At 36.6% G+C, this 22,483-nt stretch overlaps 4 protein-coding genes across 5 annotated transcripts; 1 reads left to right on the top strand and 3 right to left on the bottom strand.

Moving 5' to 3' along the window:
* Positions 1-73: 73 nt before the first annotated feature.
* On the bottom strand, positions 74-10,276 carry cracdla (cracd like a). 2 transcript variants are annotated; one of them, XM_060876222.1, is made up of 9 exons: positions 10,183-10,276; positions 6,349-6,475; positions 6,074-6,209; positions 5,865-5,987; positions 4,960-5,166; positions 3,409-4,825; positions 1,402-2,321; positions 1,225-1,312; positions 74-1,128 (listed from the first exon to the last, which is right to left on the bottom strand). In XM_060876222.1, the coding sequence occupies exons 2-9, from the start codon at positions 6,438-6,440 to the stop codon at positions 947-949; spliced, it is 3,165 nt and encodes a 1,054-aa protein (XP_060732205.1). In that variant the 5' UTR covers positions 6,441-6,475; positions 10,183-10,276; the 3' UTR covers positions 74-946. The 2 variants fall into 2 exon arrangements, with proteins under 2 accessions (XP_060732205.1, XP_060732204.1); XM_060876221.1 differs by lacking the exon at positions 10,183-10,276 and having other exon boundaries at positions 6,349-6,676.
* An 827-nt stretch (positions 10,277-11,103) lies between these two features.
* Positions 11,104-14,484, bottom strand: mitd1 (MIT, microtubule interacting and transport, domain containing 1). Its single transcript, XM_060877278.1, has 7 exons — positions 14,129-14,484; positions 12,766-12,867; positions 12,479-12,615; positions 12,269-12,355; positions 12,063-12,175; positions 11,855-11,915; positions 11,104-11,734 (listed from the first exon to the last, which is right to left on the bottom strand). The coding sequence occupies exons 1-7, from the start codon at positions 14,271-14,273 to the stop codon at positions 11,639-11,641; spliced, it is 741 nt and encodes a 246-aa protein (XP_060733261.1). The 5' UTR covers positions 14,274-14,484; the 3' UTR covers positions 11,104-11,638.
* A 353-nt stretch (positions 14,485-14,837) lies between these two features.
* On the top strand, positions 14,838-17,618 carry mrpl30 (mitochondrial ribosomal protein L30). Its single transcript, XM_060876219.1, has 5 exons — positions 14,838-15,153; positions 15,241-15,318; positions 16,276-16,422; positions 16,734-16,807; positions 17,275-17,618. Exons 1-5 carry the CDS (start codon positions 15,106-15,108, stop codon positions 17,399-17,401), a joined length of 474 nt encoding a protein of 157 aa, XP_060732202.1. The 5' UTR covers positions 14,838-15,105; the 3' UTR covers positions 17,402-17,618.
* An 88-nt stretch (positions 17,619-17,706) lies between these two features.
* Positions 17,707-21,887, bottom strand: txndc9 (thioredoxin domain containing 9). Its single transcript, XM_060876218.1, has 5 exons — positions 21,852-21,887; positions 19,208-19,411; positions 18,824-18,942; positions 18,468-18,722; positions 17,707-18,387 (listed from the first exon to the last, which is right to left on the bottom strand). The coding sequence occupies exons 2-5, from the start codon at positions 19,391-19,393 to the stop codon at positions 18,267-18,269; spliced, it is 681 nt and encodes a 226-aa protein (XP_060732201.1). The 5' UTR covers positions 19,394-19,411; positions 21,852-21,887; the 3' UTR covers positions 17,707-18,266.
* Between the last annotated feature and the right edge of the window lie 596 nt (positions 21,888-22,483).

The following is a 22,483-nucleotide window of genomic DNA, read 5'->3' as shown; positions in this document are numbered from 1 at the left end:
GGGGTGTGTGGGTGTGTGGGTGTGTTTGTGTGTGTTAGGCGCTAGATGGCAGACTCGAATGAACGCGTTAAAAATGGGTTAGAGGTTTTTATTTCAGTCCTTTACACCGTCAGGCGACATTAAATCCAAATTAACATTGTTTAAAGGCCTCATTGAAGAGTTGTGAGTTTTTAAATCCATCCTAAAAATTTACCAGTCAGATATGCTAATAACTATAAGAACTCAATAATAAATATAATGACTTGATCATGGGACTTTGTGATAAAAAAAAAAAAAAATCAATAATGATCAGCCCTTTACCAGATTCCAATTTATAACTGTTCAAATATTGCATTCTTAAATTATTGTGCTGAATTTCAGTAAATTGTGGAAAACCACTGGTCTCCATTCATATTAAAATCCAAATAGTTATTCAGACTTATTTACTGAAGTTTGTAGAAATTCAATATAATGAGAAATAATCATAACATTTTGAGTTACAATTACGTTACATAAGTCGAATTGTTTCCCTCAAACCAGTAAAACAAGTTCATTGCAAAATCCTTATCAAAATTAAGTTTAATTGTACATAATTGTCTAGTACAACTGTTATATTTTATTCATATTCCTTAAAGTTTCAACGACAAACTTATCATCGTTTTACCTCTTCTAAGAGGGATTTAATTCTGTAATTCAATATATTAACTTATAATTTAAATTGGTCACATTTATTCAAGCAAAAATTATGTCATGAATATATAAAAATGTATTTTATATATTATATTATAATACTTTAATAAAAACTATTATAACACTGTGATAATCCTGAGAACAACATAAATAAGGATATAGGGGAAAATGTGTAAATGTGTGTTTGTGGTGATTTATCACAAACTTGATAAATCAGACATTCTGTCTTCTTAGTCCTACTCGATATTTTCAAATTTATTATGTGCTCATATCTAATTCAGTCCATAGTCTTATCACTCCATGCCATAGATTTCCTCTTTGCCAGCTCCATCCAGAAAGGCTGTCTACTATCACTGTTTGACTGAAGACGTGATGAAGGGGGTGATGGTGGTGGTACTGTTTTCTTCTGCCATCTGACCTCTCGGTCTAACCTCATAGGACGAGGGGAAACTGCTAGTTCTGAGGTAGGTATAAAGTCAGGTATATTTAGATAGAAACAGAATTTCTGTCACATTCATTTTCATGCATACACACACCTATGCATTAGACCATTACCTGTGAACTTCTTATGACTGGAAATGCTTAATAATTCATCCAAAGTCTGATAGGTTTGGGAGACTGGCGTAGATCTCTGGTCTACTACCTATCAATAATGCAGAAGATAAAAAAGAACATAAACTATTATTTAAATTGTGATCCACTGTGAATAAGTCAAAAATCCAAGAGTCTCACCTTGACTGCATCAGGTTTTTGGTGGTGCTGTTGCTCTATAAGTAAAGCTTTCCTCCCAAGGTCTCCTGCATACTGAGCTTGGCTTTCTGTTAGGCTTTTTCCCTTTGACACAGAAGTCCAGTCCACTTTCCCTAAAGGCAAAGAAGATATGTTTTCCACAAAAGGCCTATGCTGTGAAAGTGGTGAGGGTGACTGATTAGCAGGCTGATAGGGTGTCAGCTTTGGGCTCGGTGATAGACGAAAAGATTGTGTTGCTTGAGGTTTTGTCACACTTTGTGCCTGAGTTTGCTGGATTGGATAGGCATGATGTATTGACTCGGATAATTGCTGTTGTGCTTCATGCAATGTTTGGGTAGATGGCATATAAATTCCTGTTGATTGCACCATTTTTTTAGCTGAGTTAGTAGACATTTGTCCTTGTCTGCCACTGAGATAAGTTAGTGGAATTTGATTTGTTGTTGAAAGAGTTTGCTTTAAGGAGAATTCTACTCCTCCTGACTGATCAATGGATGGCTGTGCCAGGCTGATGGAAGTTTTCAGAGGTGGAGATTGGGCTGGATGTGTTGCTCTTACAAAGGCATGCACAAGTGGTAGTTGGGTCTCCGGTGGAATGACAATGGGCTGTGTAGATGGCACTTGATGTTTGGGCCTTATAGTTCCTGCACTGGGCTGTGAAGACATCTGGGTCATTGGAGATGCGGCTGGCCGTGGGGCTGTCTGCAGGCCAGCAAGGTCATTCAGTGTGCATGTAAATAGTTGCTGAAGGCTTCGGGTCTTTTCGCGCGCCATAGTCATCCAGGATAGCTCAGTGGAAGCTTCTTTTGCACCTGTTAGTAGAGGGCCCTTCTCCCTAACACATGCTGGTGTACTCATAGTGATGTTAAAAGTTGAATCTGGCAAATAAGCTGATGCCTGCAAATCTGTAAAGAATATATAATAGATTTTATTTGCTCAATGGCCATTATTTTCTACAACAATGAATACAACAATAAAACATAATTAAAATGATTAACTATAAGAATGTAGCTGAGGTTTGTTTATGGAAAACCGGGATTCTTTGTAAAGACTAGGCCATGTGATTTATTGTTCTCAAACAGTAAAGCACAGCAAGTTCACTTCAAATAAAATTCTCCGCTATCTGCAGTGTTTGTATAGTAGATTAAGAACTAATATGGGTACTGTAAACAATAAAGTGAGGACATTTAATGTGAACTGAAGGACACAGATCTGACCACTGATTGGATGAATCATGGTTTACATTAGGGACATTTTCACATTTGGCCTGGATAATCAACTGTGCATGCCGCTTTTATTAAATTTAATAGGCACTTTTTTTATTCATTTATAGTGTGTTATATTATATTATTTATATTAGTGATTATTTAGTGATTATTAAAATAATTGTTTCTTAATCTGTGACATAATTATGCCAACTCACAGCTGTCCCTGGCTTTATCCTGAGATCAAGTCTGTTTACTTTTGCATTTCCTCCCGCAAACCTGTTGGTAGGAGGACTACTTTAAATGGCCTAATGAGTGAATAGGTGCAGTGGTCTGGCAACCCAGTGTGAATTACTTGACATTTTAGTCAAAATAGCTGTTTTCAATGGCTTCTTAATGTAAATGAGTTTTAAGTTTGTATTTACTTGTATATGAGTACTGTAAACACGCTGTATTTCAAAAGAAATTCTCTTTCATATATAGAGCACAAATACTTTTACCTTGTTGATTTGAAACTTAAAACAGTTCAATAGATCACACTCGTGTTCAAAATAATCTCTCACTGCAGACAAACTCAGCTCCATAGAGAAAAATGTGTACAAGTGTGAAAAAGCCATAGAGAGCAGCATAGATCACTTTCTGGTGTTACTAAGAAAGGAAAATATAATCTTGGCATCATAGCTTCCCATGTTTTATTTTGTTTGACCTCTTTAGTCACTGCTTCCAGCTGAGGAATTTTTCAACTTTAAATATGTCTGAAAGCGTTTTATAAAACAAAGAGACTTACCAGCAAATCTATTAAGTCCAGGTCTGTCTTGGTCTCTTCTGGCACTCTGAGGTCGTTTACCAAAGAATTCCGGAGACTCAGCAGAGATAAAGAGCTCAGTGTTATAGAGTGGAGGACTTCTGAGGGCTGTTTCTGTTACAGGCCCTACCTTGATGTCATTCTGTTCTACAGCTATAGGAGTAGTAGATTCTGGCAACCAAGGCATACTCCTGACCTCAGTATTGTGCTGTTTGTCTGTGACCTCTGATGGAGATGTGGTATGTAGCTTCACTTCAGAATCTTTTCTTTCCTCTTTCTGTTCCTTACCGTCCTTGTTCATTTTCAGCTCTTTATTTGTCTTATCTACCTCTTCAACTCTGTCATGAGTCTCCACTGCCATGTCTCTAGTTTTATTTGCTGGACTGTCCTTTCTTTCTTGACCAACAGACCGCAGAGTTATTGTCAGATCTCTAGGTTTGGTTGAAACTACTGGAGTGCTGGTAGCTTTTGCCTGTGATTGATCATTCCCTGTTGGCTTTACTTGTGCATTTATGTCTGCATCCTGTGTTTTGGGGTTTGATGAAGGTTTTATGAGTGGGAACACAAGTTCTTGCTTTCCTCCTGCTTGCTCCATCTGTCCAGTAAAGCTTCTAGTTCTCTGCCTCTCATGACTTTCATCTGAGGAGACAGAAAAACTTAGAGACCGTTGTTGGGTTGTGGAATCCTGTAGGCAGCCTTCCTCACTGGAGAATTTCATTAAGGAGATTTGCTGTATATTTGTTACCTCAGATTTTTTGTCTAAATGTGATGTATTTCTGTGCAGTGAAAGGGGTTTCAGTGGTTGGTCTTTAAAATAACTTTCCTGCATTGTAAATTGGACTCTGTTCCTGTCCAATGCATTTCCCTTAAAATGAGTCGTGACCGAATTCAATTCCTTGTCAGTTTTCAGCTGAGGCTGCTCAGTGTCTAACGAAATGGGACATGGAGCATATACATGGCTTGCAGTAGACACCACAATGCTTTCAAAGCAGTTAGGTTTGGAGCTATACAGACTCTCCTTAAGGTCTCCACTTCCTTTATGACTGGTTGGCCCAGCTGAGCTAGAATGTTTAACAACCATTCCTTCTGCCAAATTCAGTATCTGCTTAGTGCCTACATCTGTGGTTTTGCTCACAGCCGACTCTTTCTTTAACTTACATTGACTCATAGCACATTGGAGAGAATCATCATCAGCTCCCACCAGTAATTTTAGTGGTGAAGCAGGACATGAGCTTTTAGTTGCAGGCACAATAAGACCTTTCCCTGGCCTAATTATTTGCGAGGAGTAGGAGCGAACACGGGTCAGTTCCTTGGTGACAGCTATCCCGTTATTTTCTTCATGCGCATTGAGAGGCCTTTCCAGGATGATCATACTCTCTGAGCGAGGTCTGCTTCCATCCTGTCCGGGGAGAAGGGTGTAAGAGGCGTTTAGGCGAATAGCATTGATTAGCACTCTAAATGTCTAAATGTTAGTAGATAAATGTTGTAATTTAATTCAAATCAAAGTTATTAGATTGCATGAGTCAGACTCACTGAGGTGGGCATTCTTCTGCTCTTAGTGCTGGCTCTCTGATTCCGAGGCTTAATGGACATCCGATGACGAGCAGCAGAGTTATCCAGGCAGGGGATAGACTGGGGAAGGGTGTTGAAATCTACCCCAGGTGAGGGTGCAGAGGAATAAAATGGTGGCTGTGTGAGGCTGATTGGCTGGGGAAAAATTCCCTGTGATGATGGCTTCAGCTGAGAATAAATTAAGAATGATAAATAAAAACCTATCAAGTATATATAATAAAATCTTTTTTTTTTCCAGCTACTGCTGTGAGACAGAGGCTGTTAAACCTACCTTCCACCGGCTTATTTGGTAAATGCAAAAAATTGGGGAAAACTGAAAAATATATCTGATGGACTTGACTATAAAATAGTCAAGAAATAGCTGTTTATTAATTTTTTTTCTTTTATGATTAGAGGAGTTCTAGAGTCATTTCATACTGTATGTATTGGGTACAAACAACAGTTCATGGCTACACCCCAGTTTATCCTGAGCATAAGCCCAGCCTTGATGAAATTTGAGCTTTTTTTAAGCTATAGGTTTGTGCCAATTATTTGAGGAACATGTCCATATCGTTTAAGATAAAAAGAGTAAGGTGAATGCTGAGCCAAAAATAATAGTCCCAGTTCCACCTAACATATGACTATCTGTGGTTCCTGAGAAAACAGAAAAGTTTCAGAAACAAAAACATCAGTGTAAAAGCATAAAAGATGGTCAGAGCAAAGCAAAGGTTGCAGTATTGCAAAACTTAATACAGGATATTATCTTGAGTTTTTAAGAATTACTTGAGACATGTTAGCAATATGTTAGAGAAGAGTTATAATAAATATGTTGTTAGAGAATGCATTAGTTATAGGTATTTGGGCAGGCTGTGCATAAAGTTGGGTACCTTGGGTGGCAGTCTTTGGGACAAGGTCAGGACTTCACTGGTGTGTTCATGGTTTTCAGTTTGTTTAGTAGGCAGCACCTGAGGTGGTGGGCCTAGATGCATCTTTTGCATCTGTAGTTTTATCTAACCAAAACACACCAAAGAGCAGAGAATGTAAGTGCTTGTAATTTCGAACTGTAACTCTCACTTTGTAACTGTAACACACTCACTTGCAGTGCTTGGATTTTTCCATGTACATTCTCCTGGGTAAGAACCCATGGTGGCTCAGGGTCTGATTGATGCTGTTCTGACAGAAAGATACTGTCATGTGACAATGACCTGGTTCCCAGCCTGCTCTGGATACAGCTGAGAGAAGGATTTACAGATTTTATTAGAATGTCAATGACAGGTTTTTAATTTATTTACAGAAATCACAACAACGTCCACTATACATCCACTAAATTTCTTTAATTACTGAAACAAAACATTCATTAAATTTTCTCACCGAAAAGCATCTTTTCGGTCCAGAATTCCTTGCATAATGTCACTAGCTGATTTACTCTGCTTCATCATGCCTACATTTTCCTTTTTCTTCATTTTTCCAAACAAAGTTAACTTGGGTATCTTCTTCCCTGATGCAGAGAAAGCCATCAGATAAACAAGATGTACACTTCACTATGGGGAAACATTTTGTGATATGTAATATATAAAATATTCTATAAAGCTAGAATTCAAGACACATTTGTGATGTTATAGCATTTAAATCTAATAACATCTCTGCATACATGCATGATGGTTAACTTCTGAAGAAGAAAAACTGTGTTCCAGAGAGTCCCATTAATTCTCTTGCACAGTGTTGGTTAGAAATGGTTTAAATGATGAGTTTAGCATTAGAAAATTATCTTGATTATAATTATACATAATTAGAAAGGATTAGATGTTTAAGTAGGCCATTTTTAATTTAGCTTTTGTATGTGGCTAGTACCTGCTATATGATTTACAGTAACTGGCAATGAGTGGAACTTGTCTAATGAACATTATTGTACTAAAAATACTGAAATAATGATCACCAGTTCTGTTAATGTATAAAATATTGAGTTAATAAAATTGAGAATACATGTCAGATACTAGCTTATGCTTATGCTAGTATCTGACATGTATTCCCTACAAGACCCTACATTTGATATAAAATACAAACATATTAGGTTTAAATAGATGTGACACTGAAATAATGAAGAAACATTCTGGGGACATTCTGGCCTCTTAAATTTTCATTGTTCCTTCCCTCCTGATCCCATGTGGCCTACATATCATTTTCTTCATAGCTATCACAATTAAGAAAGGACAAAATTAGAGAGATATGTAAGACAGGGTGTGATACAAAGACATTTAGACATGTAATGTAGGATAAGAGATTTATAAACATACTACTCGCTCATATGAAAGCTCGCTGATAAAACAATGTCATACTAAAAATAGACCATTCATTTTCTCTCTTATTTTAAAAAAAATTATTTTTCTAAAAAAAAAAATGTTCTGACTAAATTAAGTTCATAAGTCCATTCTGCATTTGCACACTTTTCTCTACTCATTATGTAATAGTAAGCACCAGAAGGACAATTTAGATTTCCAAGGTGAATTGCAGCTCAAGTCATTTATATTTTAGACTGTATGTCTGCAGGAATTATGTGTATACATGGTTGTTAATGGTATGGCATTCATAACTGTTTTGATTGGTTGGTTGCACGCTTGTGTTTGAACACTCAACTTCAATTCAGCTTTGTTTGCTGACAGATTTGGAGACCCTAGGAGCCAGATCGTCGTACAACTTAACTAAATGTTCAACATGTTCTACATGGTTGTTTGAAAATTGACCTGACAAATCTCCCTGCTCAGATAACAAAAAGTGGGTCAGCACTCCAGGAGCAACACACTGCAATGTGACCATATACTGTATTTGTGTACCTGGACATTTGTGCTTGTGTTTTTATGTGCACTGTGCATCTGTTGTGAATACTGGACTGACTACATACTCCTTGAAGAGCTGCATGGAAATCTAAATAATTCTATAGCTTGCATGATACGAATGCATGTAAAAAAAAACAACAACAAAAAGGTTCATGAATCAGGCATTAGATGTCTACATAAAGCCATACTGTATATGATGAACTTCAATATGTAAGAGTAGGCTTGTCTAAATTTCCCAACATAATAAAACTTTCTTAAAGCTGCAATCAGTGATTTTGTTGTAAAGCGAGTTTCTTGAAACTTAGAATTTAAACATACAGAGCCTTGGTCTTCTGTTTTTTTGCAGCATGTCTAAAAGCAAAAACACATACCTAGATAAAAACTGCTTTATTTTGGTGCAAGAAAAGGCATTTCTTAATCAACAAAGACAGGGATGTTGGACATTATTACTTCTGTTGTTCCAGAGAGACTCAAGTTTCTCATCTCAATAGATATTTTACTGAGAACTGATACTGGATGTAAGGACAATTTCAAAAATAATATTACGAGAGAAAAGAAAATTTGCATCCACATTCAAACGTCTTGCGTAATTTATATACCGACCAACAGACATAAGCTCCTTATGAGACACTAAACAGATGTACTAAACAACACAGGAATGGGGTAAGATCACAGCAGCACCAGTTGATAAGTTAATAAGAAAAGCATCATTTACACATCAGTACAACACAATCAGAGAGGTTTATTCAACTGAAGGTTGAAAGATTAAGTGCTGTAAATTTTTAGTTTAGTTTCAATTTTTATGGACATAACTGTCTCATTTGGTCATGTGGTTGTGATTTTTTTGATTTTGTCATAGAATCTCGAAGAATTTTTCTCTTTTTGCCAAAGAATCTCTAAAAATAAGTTTCAGTTGTGTGTAGAACTTAGATTTAGATTGCAGCAATGTTCATTTTTGTGTTACGGTTCGATCGGTTAGTTTTCTATGACTCAATCAATATTGTAACTTTATTTAAAATAATAATTTTTAATATTTAGTTTGAAATAATGACAATATTGTAATGGATAAGCACTTATGTACTTGGTTCATTTCAATACACAATTTTAAAAAGTAATTATGTAAACATTTCTTTATTAAACCTCAGATTACTAATATGAGCAGTTATAAACTGAGCAATTAAAAGGTATAATACAAATAAAGATGACAGAGGATTTCACTGTATACCCGTGTTAAGCATACTACTAGTGAGCAATTACTACATATTACACACAGCTTTTTGGACATGCAACCTGTTCCAAGAGCTCATGTTCCTCATAGTAAAATACATAAATACAAAGCAGGCCAACAGATAATCCACCAAAGCATAAGCATGTGCTAACCCTCTTCAAAAAAAAAAAGAAAATACATTCATCTCTGTCCTCTGGATGGAACATTTCATATCGGGCACAGCACAAAGCACAGAGCGGCTTTGCCCCAGATACAGACCACAAATCTGTGCCATGGATCGGGAGTCTGCAAATCCTCCTCGATTCCTCCTCCTATGGACATAAAGTCAGCATGACATCTGGGTGACTTTCAGCCACCCTACATTAAAAGCTGCCATTTTATTACATCTCACACCGATGGTCCAGTTAATAAGGCACCATATTCTTCATTAAAATGACACACTTCTCTTTAAGTAGGCTAACCTTCTGGGAGTTCAGTCTCATTCTTAGTCTGACAATCTCACCGCCTTCATGTCACTGAATACAAAAAGCAGAACATCCACTTTTTTATTTTATAAATGATATCATAGTTCTCATATTGAGAACAAAAAGTTAGTCTTAATTCTACATAGTTTTATGTTCAGTAGTAATAGATCCAGATCCAGACACTCCGATGTCTTGTGGGGGTTTCGTTTGTTTGTTTGTTTGTTTGTTTTTCTCTTTTCTAAATGCCTTCAGCACTTGGGCTCTTCAGTGCCCTTGGATGATAGATCATTTAGAGAACCACTCTATTAGAAAATCAGAGATGATGAGGACTTGCAGAGATTAAGGGCGATTATACACAGATTTTAATCCTCTTCCAGGGTTATTTCACTAAAACATTTTCTATTACAAGAGAATAATGACGAGTTATGACAGAATAGGGAAATGACTGAGACACTCATGATTTTAAAGACATACACCAAGCTCTATTTCACGGACATAGTAGGTTTTACAAATTGTAAACAAAAATGACTTTTAGTCTATAGAAAGAAGTTACATAGAAACCCTGGTGGCTCTGAATTTCATCAGTTATATTAACCCAGATTATACTACACACATTGGTACAGCACATTTTGTCGATATACTAAATTGCTAAGTAGATTAAAATGTTAAGGCTACTCACGTACGACCACTTCAACCGAACTACTATCCAAAGTCTGTAGTCTGGCTCTGTGCTTCAAAGAGCTTCACCACAGCTGTATCTGTGGATTTGCGCCTTGCCAGCTGTTTCTGAGAAGTAGCCAATCAGAGCGAACCACTGCTATGTGACCCCGCCCACAACACGCACTTCGGAATGAAATGTTTTTACCATAATGACCACTAGATGGCGATATTGCAGAGGGGGAAAAAAAACAATTTTATAACGTTACACTAATCCCAGGCCCTTTAAAGCAGGTTCATGTAGCAGATTTTCAGTCTTTGTGTTTCATTTATTTAAACTGATCAGATTTTGTATTTTAATAAAACTACAATTTTAATCAAATCATGACACCTGGAAGAAAGTGTGTTACATGACTCTCTAAGCAAAAAAAAATCATTATGTTGTAAGTTTAAAGGAGACACTGTACATTTGTAACTCCTAATGTTCTGAGTGCATACACCATCACTCGTACCACAGCATCATCGTTTTCTATAATGTTTATCCTTCACAGGATCACAGGGAGAACAGAACCTATCCCAGTGGACACCGGGCACAAGGTGCGAGATAGCCTGGGGGAACTCTGATTACATTCCCACACATTCAAACACTAAGGACCATTTAGAGATGCCAATCAGCCTACTAGTTATAACTTTGCACTAGGGGTGGAAATCAGAGTAAGCAGAAAAAAACCCCAAAGCACACGGAGAACTTGTAAGTTTCATGCATGTAGGGTGGATTTGTGAAGAAAACATGCTACTCACTAAGTCACTGTGTTGTCTGCACCATGGAAACATTCTTCCCCTGCTGCTGGCTACAATTACCTTTTTTCTCCCTGTCCACTTGCTGCTTAACCTCTGTCTTGGTGTTCTGGCGCATCATGTTTTACGAATTAAACACTGCACACTGGTTTAGTATTTTATTACAAATGGAATCAAATTGCATCAAACCTCATAAAAAAGTCCACTTTAAAGTCATATAAACACGCTTTACAAAACAAAAGGTGGAATCATAGATAATCAACATGTGCTTTCAGACATCTTGATGATTAACATAAATAGAAAGATAGTTCTAGGCTATAACCAGTCTGGTTATTTATTATTTACATATCATCAGACATCATTCTGGGCTCTTTTTAAGTCCGTTTTTACTCCAGACTGCAGCAAGACCACATACGTCCCCCTCTCACGATAATCAATGTAGCATTTACACTAGTACACTAGCAGTAACACTGTTTAAAATAGAGATAAGCATTTTTCTGCACAGCACAATCAGCAACATGCATGTTAATATATTAGGCACTTAGTGCTCAGCTCTGAGATTCATGTATAAACAGTAAACCCTTAACAGAGTTAAAAACAGTAAACCAGAAAAAACCCATTAGTCCAAGCAGTGTATAGTAGGATACACTGAAGTAAATACACGAATACAAATATTTTTGTCATGTCTTCTTGGTGTGCTTTGTATGGAAAACGTCCACTGTGGTCTCATGACATTCTCTCAAGTCATAATCACAGTAGCCGATGAAGAAACGGCCCTGTAAATAAAATATAGAAAATACAGTAGCATCTAAATGAGAATTATCTAACCTTCTACTACAATTTGCTAAAAGAGAAAATAGTATTTAATAAGAGTTGTAATTTCATACAAGTCTCACCTTAGGTTTCTTGAAATAATCAAGTCCTCTGCCAATCTTGATAATCCAACCATTATCGAATCTAAGCAAATAAACAACTGTTTGTTTATACTTTACATAAATGAGAATATTTCATTGATCGTGGTTTATCTATTTATAAATTCATCTATATTTACAATGTTTTTTTTTTTTTATTTTATATTACAGTGTAACATATGATCTGTATTACCTGATCTCCCTGTCATGAATAGTGGAGGAATATTTAATGTCCAGACAAACATCTTGACTCTGCAAAGACTGGCATATTTCTGCTAGTGCACTCTCTTGCTGGGAGGAGCCATCCTACATAAATAACATTGTATTTAACATTGGATTTAAAGCACATTCACAATATTCTGTATCCCATACAGATAAAACCAACCAGGCAAAACTCACTTCATCTTGTGAGGTCAGGAGATTAATCTTCTTTACGTTACACTTGGCTTTTAGCAGCATTTCACAGAAACGCAGGAAGTTATACAGCTACAAAAGACAGAGCATGATATGATTCGATTTTTTGGAAAAAAAACAATAACAAATAAATAAAAAAAGTTTTCCAACTAAGGTTCATTAAAATAGACTATAGACTTTTTTCCCCATTGTTACCTGGTGCACATGGCGGATATAAGGGTCCTCAACCCAGACTTCAGTGAGTCCTTCTCTAATGTATGGCTTGAAAAGGCTCTCATAGCTGAAACCTGTGGCGCTGTCAGTGATTTTAATTTGCTCATGGTATTTCCCTTCTGATAATATAGAAAAGAATATACAAAGACTGTGAGAAGGAGCTAGTAACAATGATTTCAGAAGTGATGCTAAATGATGAGTTCCATGTACTGGTCTTAAATACAGTGATTTACAATGTGACACTGCCTAAGCATACATCTGTATTTTACCTTCTTTCACTTTGTTTAGGTGCACTTTTATCTGCTCAGCTCGATCCATGTAACCCTTGATTTTTTCTCTGTAGTGAACTTTTTTGGATTCATCCTTTATCGCTGAAAAAAGACGGATTAGGACAGAAAACTTGAGTCTCAAATAACTGACATATTCCAAAAAAAGCCATCAGATGAAGCAAAAAACAAATGTAATAAAACAGCAGCAAAAAACAAATGTAATAAAACTGGCTTTCTATTTTATTTATTACATTTTAAATGAAATAAATGTTAAACACATTCATAGCAGTTACCCGAGTCAGGTTGCCACAACTGTATAAAATACTCGTCTGCTTGCATTTCGTATTTAGCTCCCAAACTTTGGGGTAGTCTTCCTGATAGTGTTCCGGGCTCAAACACACTTCCCCAGTTTAAATGTAGATTAAAGACGCATCTCTTTAGTCAGGCGTACACACAATACTTCCCCATAATATTGTCCTCTAATACATATGACCAAACTGTCTTTCTGTCTTTTTGTCTTGTCTCACACTGTTTGCACCAGGTTGAACAGATGCACTTTATGTATCTAGGACTAACTTACAAAGCCCTTATAGCTCTGTCTTTGTTTTATGTAGCACCATGATCCTGGAGAAACATTGTCTCATTTTACTGTGCACTGCAACATCTATATATGGTTGAAATGACAATAAAAGCTTCTTGACATGACTTGACACATGCACATTATCATTTAGCGCTTGCTAATATTATGAACAGCAGCTACATTAATCCCTCTCCACTGCTTCTCTCTTTCAACCCATCATGAGGCATCCAGAAATTGTACCAGCTCCGATTGTCTTCCGTGCCATGAAGATTTTGGACCTCCACTGAGATGAGGAGCTGTGAGGAGCCTGAGACATCTAGAGATCTACCAGCTCCAGTTAGACTCTGCTATATTAAAGAGGAGATGCCAACTCCATGTGGTCTTAGAGGACAACAATCTCCTCATCAATACAACATTTATCAGACTGTATATTTTATATACCCTTTGAGTCCTTTGGTTCCTCTCAAGGTTTCTTCCTTCACCATTAAAGGGACTTTTTCTTCCCCACAGTCACCTGCGTCACCTCAGACTTACTCATTGGTGATAAATACAAACACATTCAAATCTATCTAACACTAATCTTGAATTCTGTATGATATTAATCTTTATATTATTCTTTATAATAACCTTTTGTCATATGTTTATGTTCTGTAAAGCTGCATTGAGACGATGTCACTTAAAAAAGCTCTATAGAAATAAACTTGAATTGAATTGAATCCTATCAAAAAGCCATGTCACCAAACTTTCGACAAGGTTTCTGGTTTTAAAAGGGGTTTTATTTACCTTTCAGCACGTCTATAAGTAGCTGAATGCCTTCCTGGTAGCAGACAAGAGATTCCTGAAAGCGTGAACTGTGATCAAGCTCTACAGCTCTCTTGAGTACAGACACAGCTGATGTTTCCATCCCAGGAAGCCAGTTCTGTGACATGGCTGTTTATCTTAATCAGGTCTTGTGAGTAAATGTAAGTTTCCCAGGTTAAAACCTTTTCTCCTACTAACCAGGTAAATAACAATAACTTATCAGGTCACGTTATACATTTTTGGAGGAGCTTCATGTATTTAAAATCAAGAGATGTAATAATAAAAAATAAACTCCAGAATGAAGCACTTCCTGTTTATTTGTTTGGTTTGTTTTGCTTCTTCATTGAATTGACAGCCAAACCATATGGTGCATTACTGCCACCTACTGGGTCACCTACAGGGCTCAAGATTTAATCAATATATCCTTTTATTTATTCACTAATCCTGTCTTAATATATAATGACTGCTGTGTTAATCCTTTGTGATTTAGTTTAAAGTGCTCAATATCTATTTTTCTACTGTCTGATTAGGGGTTTGCAGTGATGTAAAATAATTCTGTGTATCTACCTTAAAATTTAATTTATATAAATTATATATCTATATCTATAGTTATAGAGTATAGATAAACAGATTTAAGGTGTATAAAAACGTTATAAACATAGGAACTTAAATACTTAACTCGTACTTCCGATACATTTTATGTGAAGGGACCGATTTCCGTTTCCGGTCTTATTAGCTGATTTGGGTAAATAGTGCACTTGAAAACTGAATTAAGTCCTTTTATGTGTTAATTCTGAGCATTATTAATGTTCGGTCGCAGATTAGAGTGAAGTTAAAGCTCTAACGACACGTTTAAGTGGAAGGAACTGTTTCGTGTTAGCTCTTCGTTAGCCTAGCACATGTTAGCACAACAATAACCTTGGTACACATGTGAGCTTGTTATCATCTAAACAGAAGAAATGGCAGGATTGGGTCGAATCCTCATGTCTGTCTCTGCTTTGGCAAAGGTATAAATGTCTCTAGGTTTATTTTTCAGGTGAATTCTTATCTTGTATTCAGTGTAATAAATGATTTGTGTCAACTTGCTGTTGCAGAATCAGACAGAAGCTACATCAAGGCCAGTGTACATGGTTTGTAGGAGCAAATTTACAAGGTCTCGTATTCCTCCACAGGTACGTCAATTCAGAATGATTTGTTTGTGCACATAATGTCATTAGGTTTGAAAGGAAACAAAAAATAGGGGTAAAGTGCAATTGTTTTGCATTAAGTGCAATGATCTTTATATAATGGATATGTGTATTTATATACTCCTACTGTTTATATTGTCTGTATTGTCTTGTATAGTCAGTTCTGTCTTGTCTAGTCAAAGCTAAATGTATAGTGTTATTTATGTCTGTACTTTTGAGAGTCACAAACCTTCCTTGTGTGTGTCAACATACTTGGCCAATAAAGCTGATTCTGATCATCTCATCTGTATTAGGTGAAATGTACACTCAGAGCACATAGGAACACCTGCAGACCTATTTATTCATTCATGCAGTTATATAGTCAAACAATCATGTGGCAGCGGTGCAGCGTATAAAATCATGAAGATATGCACCAGAAGCTTCAGATAATGTTCACATAAACCATCAGAGAAGGGAAGAATGTTATATTTGTGATGTCTGTGAAATAAATAAATAAAAATAGAACATGTGTGGAGGATCTTGAAGGAAAAAGTGTCTCAGCATCCTGAAAACATCAAACTTTGAGGTGGATGGGTGACGACAGCAGGTTCCACTCCTGTCAGCCAAAAACAATCTGAGGCTATCATGGGCACTGAATCACTTAAAATTTAAAGCTGAATATGAAGGGGAAAAAAGTCACCTGGTCTCTTTCCAGTGTTTTAGTCCTTCACTTTCCAGTTTTTCCAGCTGTCCGGTTTCTCTAAGCCTGTGCTTATGATTTACGGGGGGAAAAAGTCACAGAAATCACACATTTTCTTCATCCTGATGGTTTGATCTGAACAGTAACTGAAGCTCTTGAGCTGCATCTGCATGATTTTCTGCATTATGCTGCTGCCATACAAAACAAGTGTTAATTCTGTTGTTGTACTCTTATTATACTAAATGTCCCTCTGCAATGTCTAGGTGTTTGAAGAGCGTTCTAAGGAACATGAAATGTACGGTGGTGATCCAGAGCAGCCACATAAACTTCACGTAGTGACGCGAGTCAAGAGTACAAAGGGACGTCCTTACTGGGAAAAAAAGGTGGTGAAGAGTTTGGGGCTATTGAAGGTGAGCAATATTTAGTATGTAGTACTACTAAAAAAAACACATGTAGTTGATGCTGGATAGTTTTATCATTTGTTTAAACATGTTGTTTGCAGTGTTTTATTTTTCTGCAATCAAGCTTCCGTTTCGATTACCACATAAAACATGAGATAAACAAAGCACTGGTAACTTTCATGTGATTTCATTCCAGGAAACAGATTAGAATAGAAAGATAACCCTTTCTCAGGATTATATTTATATGGATTTGTTTTATCACGGGGTGACTTAAAAGGTAAGAGACTTAATGACCCACTTATTGTTTTTCTTTTTGGCAGTCTCATGAACCCAGAGTACACAAGAACATGCCCTCCGTGAATAACCAACTGAAAATCATTAAGCACCTGGTTAGGTGAGTTCTCTTTCCTTATACTTTTTAAAGCATTTTTCAGTTAATAATTGAAGGGTTTGATGCAACAATCTGCCTATAATGTCTACATATTGTTACATACAGCATCTACATCACCATACAAAAAAAAAAAATCCCACATCCTTATAAAAATGTAGTATTTTCCCTTTACTTCTCCTAGTGTGAAAGTAGAACAATGCTGGATCTTGTGTTATTTGCCAAGTTGCACTGACTGGTTGGCAAAATGCTATTAATGAACTAAAATCTTTTTTTGTGCTTCAACAAAGATTCTGCTCCAGAACTGCATAAGATATAATCTGTTGGCTCAGCAGTTTTGGAATAGCACTGAGCACATAAACCATTAAAACCAAACCATTATGTATAAGAAATGAATCGCGTCAGGTCTCCAGGTGGATAGAGACACGTTAGTGATTGCTGAGTACTGAGTTTATTTTTTACTTTTTATGTAGGATCCAACCCTTAAAACTTCCCAATGGACTCCCTTCAGAAGAAATGGGAGGTTCATATCTGAACAGTAAAGGAGAGCTGGTAATAAAACATCTTCAGACGTCTGCAGCGCAGAAAACTGTGGAGTAATACTCTTCTGTCTTGTCTTTGCTGTTTATTAAATATTAATAAAACTGTAATTCTATGCTTTTTATTGAAAATTTGTTTAAAATATTTTTGTCTTTTTAGATCTGTAATTGTGAAGGTTTAATGGATATAATGGGTTATACCATGTCAGCAGGTTTGGGAATTAATATACTTAACACTTCTGAGACAAGCATCTGTATTAAATAGTTTTTAAAGAGAATGTCTCACTGAAATTATTGAACGTGTGTTAATACGCACTTATACTGACAGGAAAGTAAAACAGGACAAGTTATACACTGACACTGTGGTGAATTGAGTTTCGTTTAATGAGTGTTCATTTTGTGCTATAAAAAAATAAATAAAGCAAAGTTTAAGTTTCTGTTCACTTGAATCAAATGATAGTGATTACAGTGATGGTAGCATCCTTGGCACTTGTGAGATGTTCTTGAAGCCCTAGAGCTGAAATTAATGTGTTATTTTCTTCCCATAAAAGTAATAAATTAACTACACCAACCTAGGATCCAAATGGGATTAATCATAAATATGAAATCATGTATTTTATTTATTCTTAATACCCAATTTTAACCTTTCAATTTTTGTTTAAATAAAGTCACTTTGAAATAAGCAGAGCATTGCTACTGCCACAACACCAGAAACATCTGCTTTACAAATTCATAAATCTGTGCTGATTGTTTCTGATCTGTACGCTAGTTTTTTTTTTATTATTCTGTCTGGAATGCAATTTTTTCAAAACGCATTTATCATGGTTTAATATGAAAAATGGAAAAGAAATCTGAAATATACAAAGAAGAGAAAAACAAACCAAGTTAGTTAGTTAAAGACTGTATGAAGGCCTGATAAACGGTTTCTAATCATCATCAGATCCAGAGTCCGTGTCATTTCCTTTCCCTCTGATCGTCTTTTTCTCCAGCTTGGTGAACTTTGTCCCTGGTTTCTGAGCAAGCATAGGAGGCTCAAGGCGATTTCCACTAAAGTATAGAAATAAAGGTTCTGAGACTTCTGCCACAATATCTACTAATACATCAGATTTAGAAAATGTTTTGCCTACCTATACGTGATGATATCTGAACAGCCCAGTCTCCACTCCAGCATTTCAGTTGAGAACTCATCTGTGTTGCCTAGATCGGTGAAGCCTACTACATAGTCCTTAGTCTTCCCATCTTTCACCAGAGCTAGTGTAGGAATAACTTTAATTTTAAGTCTTTCTGTTAAGAAGGGAGCCTTCTCTGCATTTAGTTTGATGAACTTTGTCTCTAAATGCTTCTTCGCCATGATACCCAAGTGTTTGTCCAGGATTTTACATCTTAAACAAGACACATACAAGAGATTGAGTTATCTGTATGAGAAAGCATTATTTTAAGAGACAATGCCAAAACAAATCTGACCCATTGATTGTAAATGTACCTGAAAGTGGAATCCCTGTAGAAATGGCAAACCACATTCTTGCTTTCTTTAACTTCAGCAAAGAAATCTTTCTCACTTGGGATCTCTCTATAGTCACCATGGCCTTTAGAGATCCATTCCTAAGGAGTATAAAAAAAACTATTAACAACATATCTTTACTGCTGGCTAGTCATCTTTATTTAGCAAAACCATTATAAATTTAATATTATAAAAAACATGCACTAAATTTAAAAAAGTACATTTTTATATAGACTGATGCCACACAATTTAAAAGCTGTGTTAGACACATACATGTTAAAGTAACCTTACCAAATTTTCACCTCAATGTATAAAACAATTTAAATGACCTTTCATATGGACATAAATGTATCTCAGAATGCCCACCTGCTTCTCTTTCTGGGCTTTCTTAAGAGCCTCCAACCTCCTTTCCCTAAGAATCTCAAGTTCATCCTCATCCATACGCTCCAGCTTTTCCAGCTCGGTATCTAGCTGCTCCTCGACGATCCGGGCTGATTGCAGCATTTGCTGCTCCAGCGCCTTTGCTACAATATCCATTGACTGATATGCCATTTCTTCTTTATCTAATGACTGATAGAGAAGATGAATTAAAAAGTTACATAAGACAGGAACGTATTTGGTTGGGTGTCAGACGTATTTGCTATCTTTTCGAATTCGTTAATGTGTTTTATGTGATGAATGTATGAGAATTTCAAAAGCCAGGTGCCATCCTGCCCCTGATGCTTCACATGTAGACAGATCACAAATTAAATGAACAGCTGTCAGGTCATGTGCTGTATACCATAAATGTTCTCATCCGCTTGTTAAGAATATAGATTATGATTCTATATACACTACCAGTCAAAGGTGTTTGGACACCCCATGTTTTTCATATATAATATAAAATTATTCAAATATTCTACTGAAAATAATAATATATATTTTACTACAGCACAACAAAATATTTTTGATTTGCTTTTCCAATGATGGCCTAAATTTTGTTTGTTTATTTTGACTGCAGTACTTATCTATCTGTATACAGAAGTACGTATCAGTGTGACAGCTGACAGCTGAATGTCTAGCGGAATTGAATTAGGGCCATTCTGCTGTCCAGCTGAATTGATAACGGTTTGTAAAACATGTTTTTTATAACATAATGTGAACTAACATGAGAGAATAGGCAAGTTATTGTTACACTGAAGAATGAAGGCATTTCCTGCAGAAAAATTGCCCAGAAACTCAAAATACCAGAGAGTACTGTAGCATACAAAATTAAAGACTGTGTTCAGGTTTATGAGTCTCCAACCTACGTAACAGAAAGCTAAGTGCGCAAGAAATCACAGCACAGCTTAATGCAACTAAAGCTATGCCAATGTCAACAATGACAGTGCAGAGGAGACTTCTGGAAGTTGGCTTGATGGGGTGTTTAGCTGCCAAGAAACCCCTAGAGCGCAGAACAAGGTCAAAAGGCTTCTTTGGGCAAAGGAACACAAAAATTGGATTGTTGCTCATTGGAGAAATGTCTTGTGGACTGATGAATCAAAGTTTGATATTTTTGGATCTAAATGAAGCGTTTACATACGTCGCAGAACTGGTGAGAAGATGATACCAGACTGTGAAGTACCAAATGTCAAGCATGGAGGCATGGAAGTGTTATAGTATGGGGTGTTTTGGGTGTCGGTGACTGGAATTCTCAACAAAGAGGTTAGCAAAGTATTCTGAGGAGACATAATTGGACAATCTTTCATACAACAGGACAATGATCTGAAACTACTTGAAGAAAAAAGAACAAGAAGGAAAGCTGAAATTGATGACATGACATGACCAGCACAGTCACCCAACATTAACCCTTTTGAGTTAGTATGGGACAAACTTGACAGAAAGGTTAAGGCCAGACAAACCAATCAATGCTGATCATCTGTGGACACTTCGACAGTTCTAGAGTAAACTTTCAGAACAATATTTAGAATCCTTGATAAAATATTTGACAGAATTCCTAGAATTTGTTCGACAGACATATCTGCCAAAGGTGGCTATTTTTGAGGCTTTTTGTTATACAAAATATGTATTTTATTCTATGCTGTTTCTTAAAAATAAAAAATCAGTGTACAAAAACTTGTGTATGTATGTGTGTGTGTGTGTGTTTGCAAAAAATCTGTTTAGCAACACATCTGTTTCTAAACGGTTGCTCCTCTGTTTATTTTAGCTTTATAAATATTGCACTTATATATGAGAATTAGTCATTAAGCACTTTTATTAAGCACTTTTTCTTCCTGTAATCGCTGTTCCTTTTGAAAACACCAATCGGGTGTCTAGACTTGATCACTGATCTCCTCTCATCTAACCCTATTTTAAAGTACATCATAAAGTGCAACGGTGTGTAAAAGCTTTTAAGTAAACTCCCGGAGTCTTACTCTGTCGTATCCATAGAAACCAACCATCTATATCGAGTTCTTTTAATGCTAATGCTAATTCTAATTCTAGCGCAGTTGTATTGTGCTAGCACATTAGCCTGCTACCTGAGCAGCTGTTGCCATGGTTACAGTACGTCAAACTGACCTAATCTGATTCATTTTGAAGTTAAATTAATCTGTCAACAGTTTAAACCATTCAGTGAACACATTAGCAGGTGGGATACATCACAGCGAGGTACTACGGCTTTGTATGCGCAGCGGCTAACCTTATAACGCCTTATGATGAACAAAGGCTAAGTCAAAGAAAAACGGAAGCTATCCTAAGTTTTAAGTCGAAACCAACGTCTAACGACCTACATGACAAAGATGATATTATTTTTTCCTGAACTCAACTTGGGCTAAAATTGTCTATGAACCGGCCAATTAGAACCAAAGCCGTGATGCCAAGCTAGCTTGCTAACCGGTTTACACAGAAAATAAACGCTGGTGAAACATTTTTGCTGTTCATTTTGGCGTTCAAGTCGGTGTATAATACAGGAAGGCATGTTCTCTCTTAAAGAATTAAATCACACCGAAGAAAAATAAATCCTTATTAACGAGTCGGTTAGCTAACTTACCGGCGCGCGGGGTTTGGGTGAAGTGACGCAGTGGGTTTGAAAAATCCCATAATGCACCGCGCGGGATATTTACTTGGGGGGGGGGGGGGGGTCTACGTCACATGGCGTGTTATGTACAGTATTGGTTTACTTTTACATTATTAGGCAGACGCTCTCATCCAGAGCCACTCACATTACCTCATGTTTTATATAACTGAGTAATTGAGAGGGCCTTGCTCAGGGGCCCAAACAGTGGCAGCTTGGTGGAACTGGGATTCAAGCTCACAACCTTCTGATTAGCAGCCTAACACCTTAACCACTAGGATGCCACACAACCCACATGACAGGTTTTTACAAGCACTAGCTTTGTAAACAAAACAAGGTTTCTAACAACGGCAGTACCCTTTCTGTGCTGTTACGTCTGGAAAAAATACCAGCTCTGTATTACACCAGTGTTTTTAAGGTGTCGTCTTCTGCTGAACGTTTGGTCTCAGCCACACCGTCTGGTTACTCAATAAAACCTGCTTCTTATATAGGATTCTGTAAAAGAATGGTTTTGAACCTAGGCAGCTTTTGTTTTATTAAAGCAGCTGTGGAAATAACTAACCACTAAAAAAGTCATATTTATCATTAAGATCTTATAGTTCTTAGCC

The sequence above is a fragment of the Tachysurus vachellii genome, chromosome 8 (genome assembly GCF_030014155.1).
Source record: "Tachysurus vachellii isolate PV-2020 chromosome 8, HZAU_Pvac_v1, whole genome shotgun sequence".
In the NCBI taxonomy this organism is placed as follows: domain Eukaryota; kingdom Metazoa; phylum Chordata; class Actinopteri; order Siluriformes; family Bagridae; genus Tachysurus; species Tachysurus vachellii.
Note: the sequence above shows the minus strand (reverse complement) of the source record. Positions and strands in the feature narration are given on the sequence as shown.

Excerpts from the sequence above, each read along its gene's own strand:
- cracdla (XM_060876221.1), bottom strand. The coding sequence starts at position 6,494 with ATGGCTTTCTCTGCATCAGGGAAGAAGATACCCAAGTTAACTTTGTTT. Across the intron at positions 6,210-6,348 it reads GACCGAAAAGATGCTTTTCG|CTGTATCCAGAGCAGGCTGG; the intron begins GTGAGAAAATTT and ends TCCTTCTCTCAG. Across the intron at positions 5,988-6,073 it reads GAAAAATCCAAGCACTGCAA|ATAAAACTACAGATGCAAAA; the intron begins GTGAGTGTGTTA and ends TGTTTTGGTTAG.
- mitd1 (XM_060877278.1), bottom strand. The coding sequence starts at position 14,273 with ATGTCACAGAACTGGCTTCCTGGGATGGAAACATCAGCTGTGTCTGTA. Across the intron at positions 12,868-14,128 it reads ACTTATAGACGTGCTGAAAG|CGATAAAGGATGAATCCAAA; the intron begins GTAAATAAAACC and ends GTCTTTTTTCAG. Across the intron at positions 12,616-12,765 it reads CCTAAACAAAGTGAAAGAAG|AAGGGAAATACCATGAGCAA; the intron begins GTAAAATACAGA and ends CTATATTATCAG.
- txndc9 (XM_060876218.1), bottom strand. The coding sequence starts at position 19,393 with ATGGCATATCAGTCAATGGATATTGTAGCAAAGGCGCTGGAGCAGCAA. Across the intron at positions 18,723-18,823 it reads TACAGGGATTCCACTTTCAG|ATGTAAAATCCTGGACAAAC; the intron begins GTACATTTACAA and ends GTCTTGTTTAAG. Across the intron at positions 18,388-18,467 it reads TCAGATATCATCACGTATAG|TGGAAATCGCCTTGAGCCTC; the intron begins GTAGGCAAAACA and ends TCTATACTTTAG.
- mrpl30 (XM_060876219.1), top strand. The coding sequence starts at position 15,106 with ATGGCAGGATTGGGTCGAATCCTCATGTCTGTCTCTGCTTTGGCAAAG. Across the intron at positions 15,154-15,240 it reads CTGTCTCTGCTTTGGCAAAG|AATCAGACAGAAGCTACATC; the intron begins GTATAAATGTCT and ends TTGCTGTTGCAG. Across the intron at positions 16,808-17,274 it reads ATCATTAAGCACCTGGTTAG|GATCCAACCCTTAAAACTTC; the intron begins GTGAGTTCTCTT and ends CTTTTTATGTAG.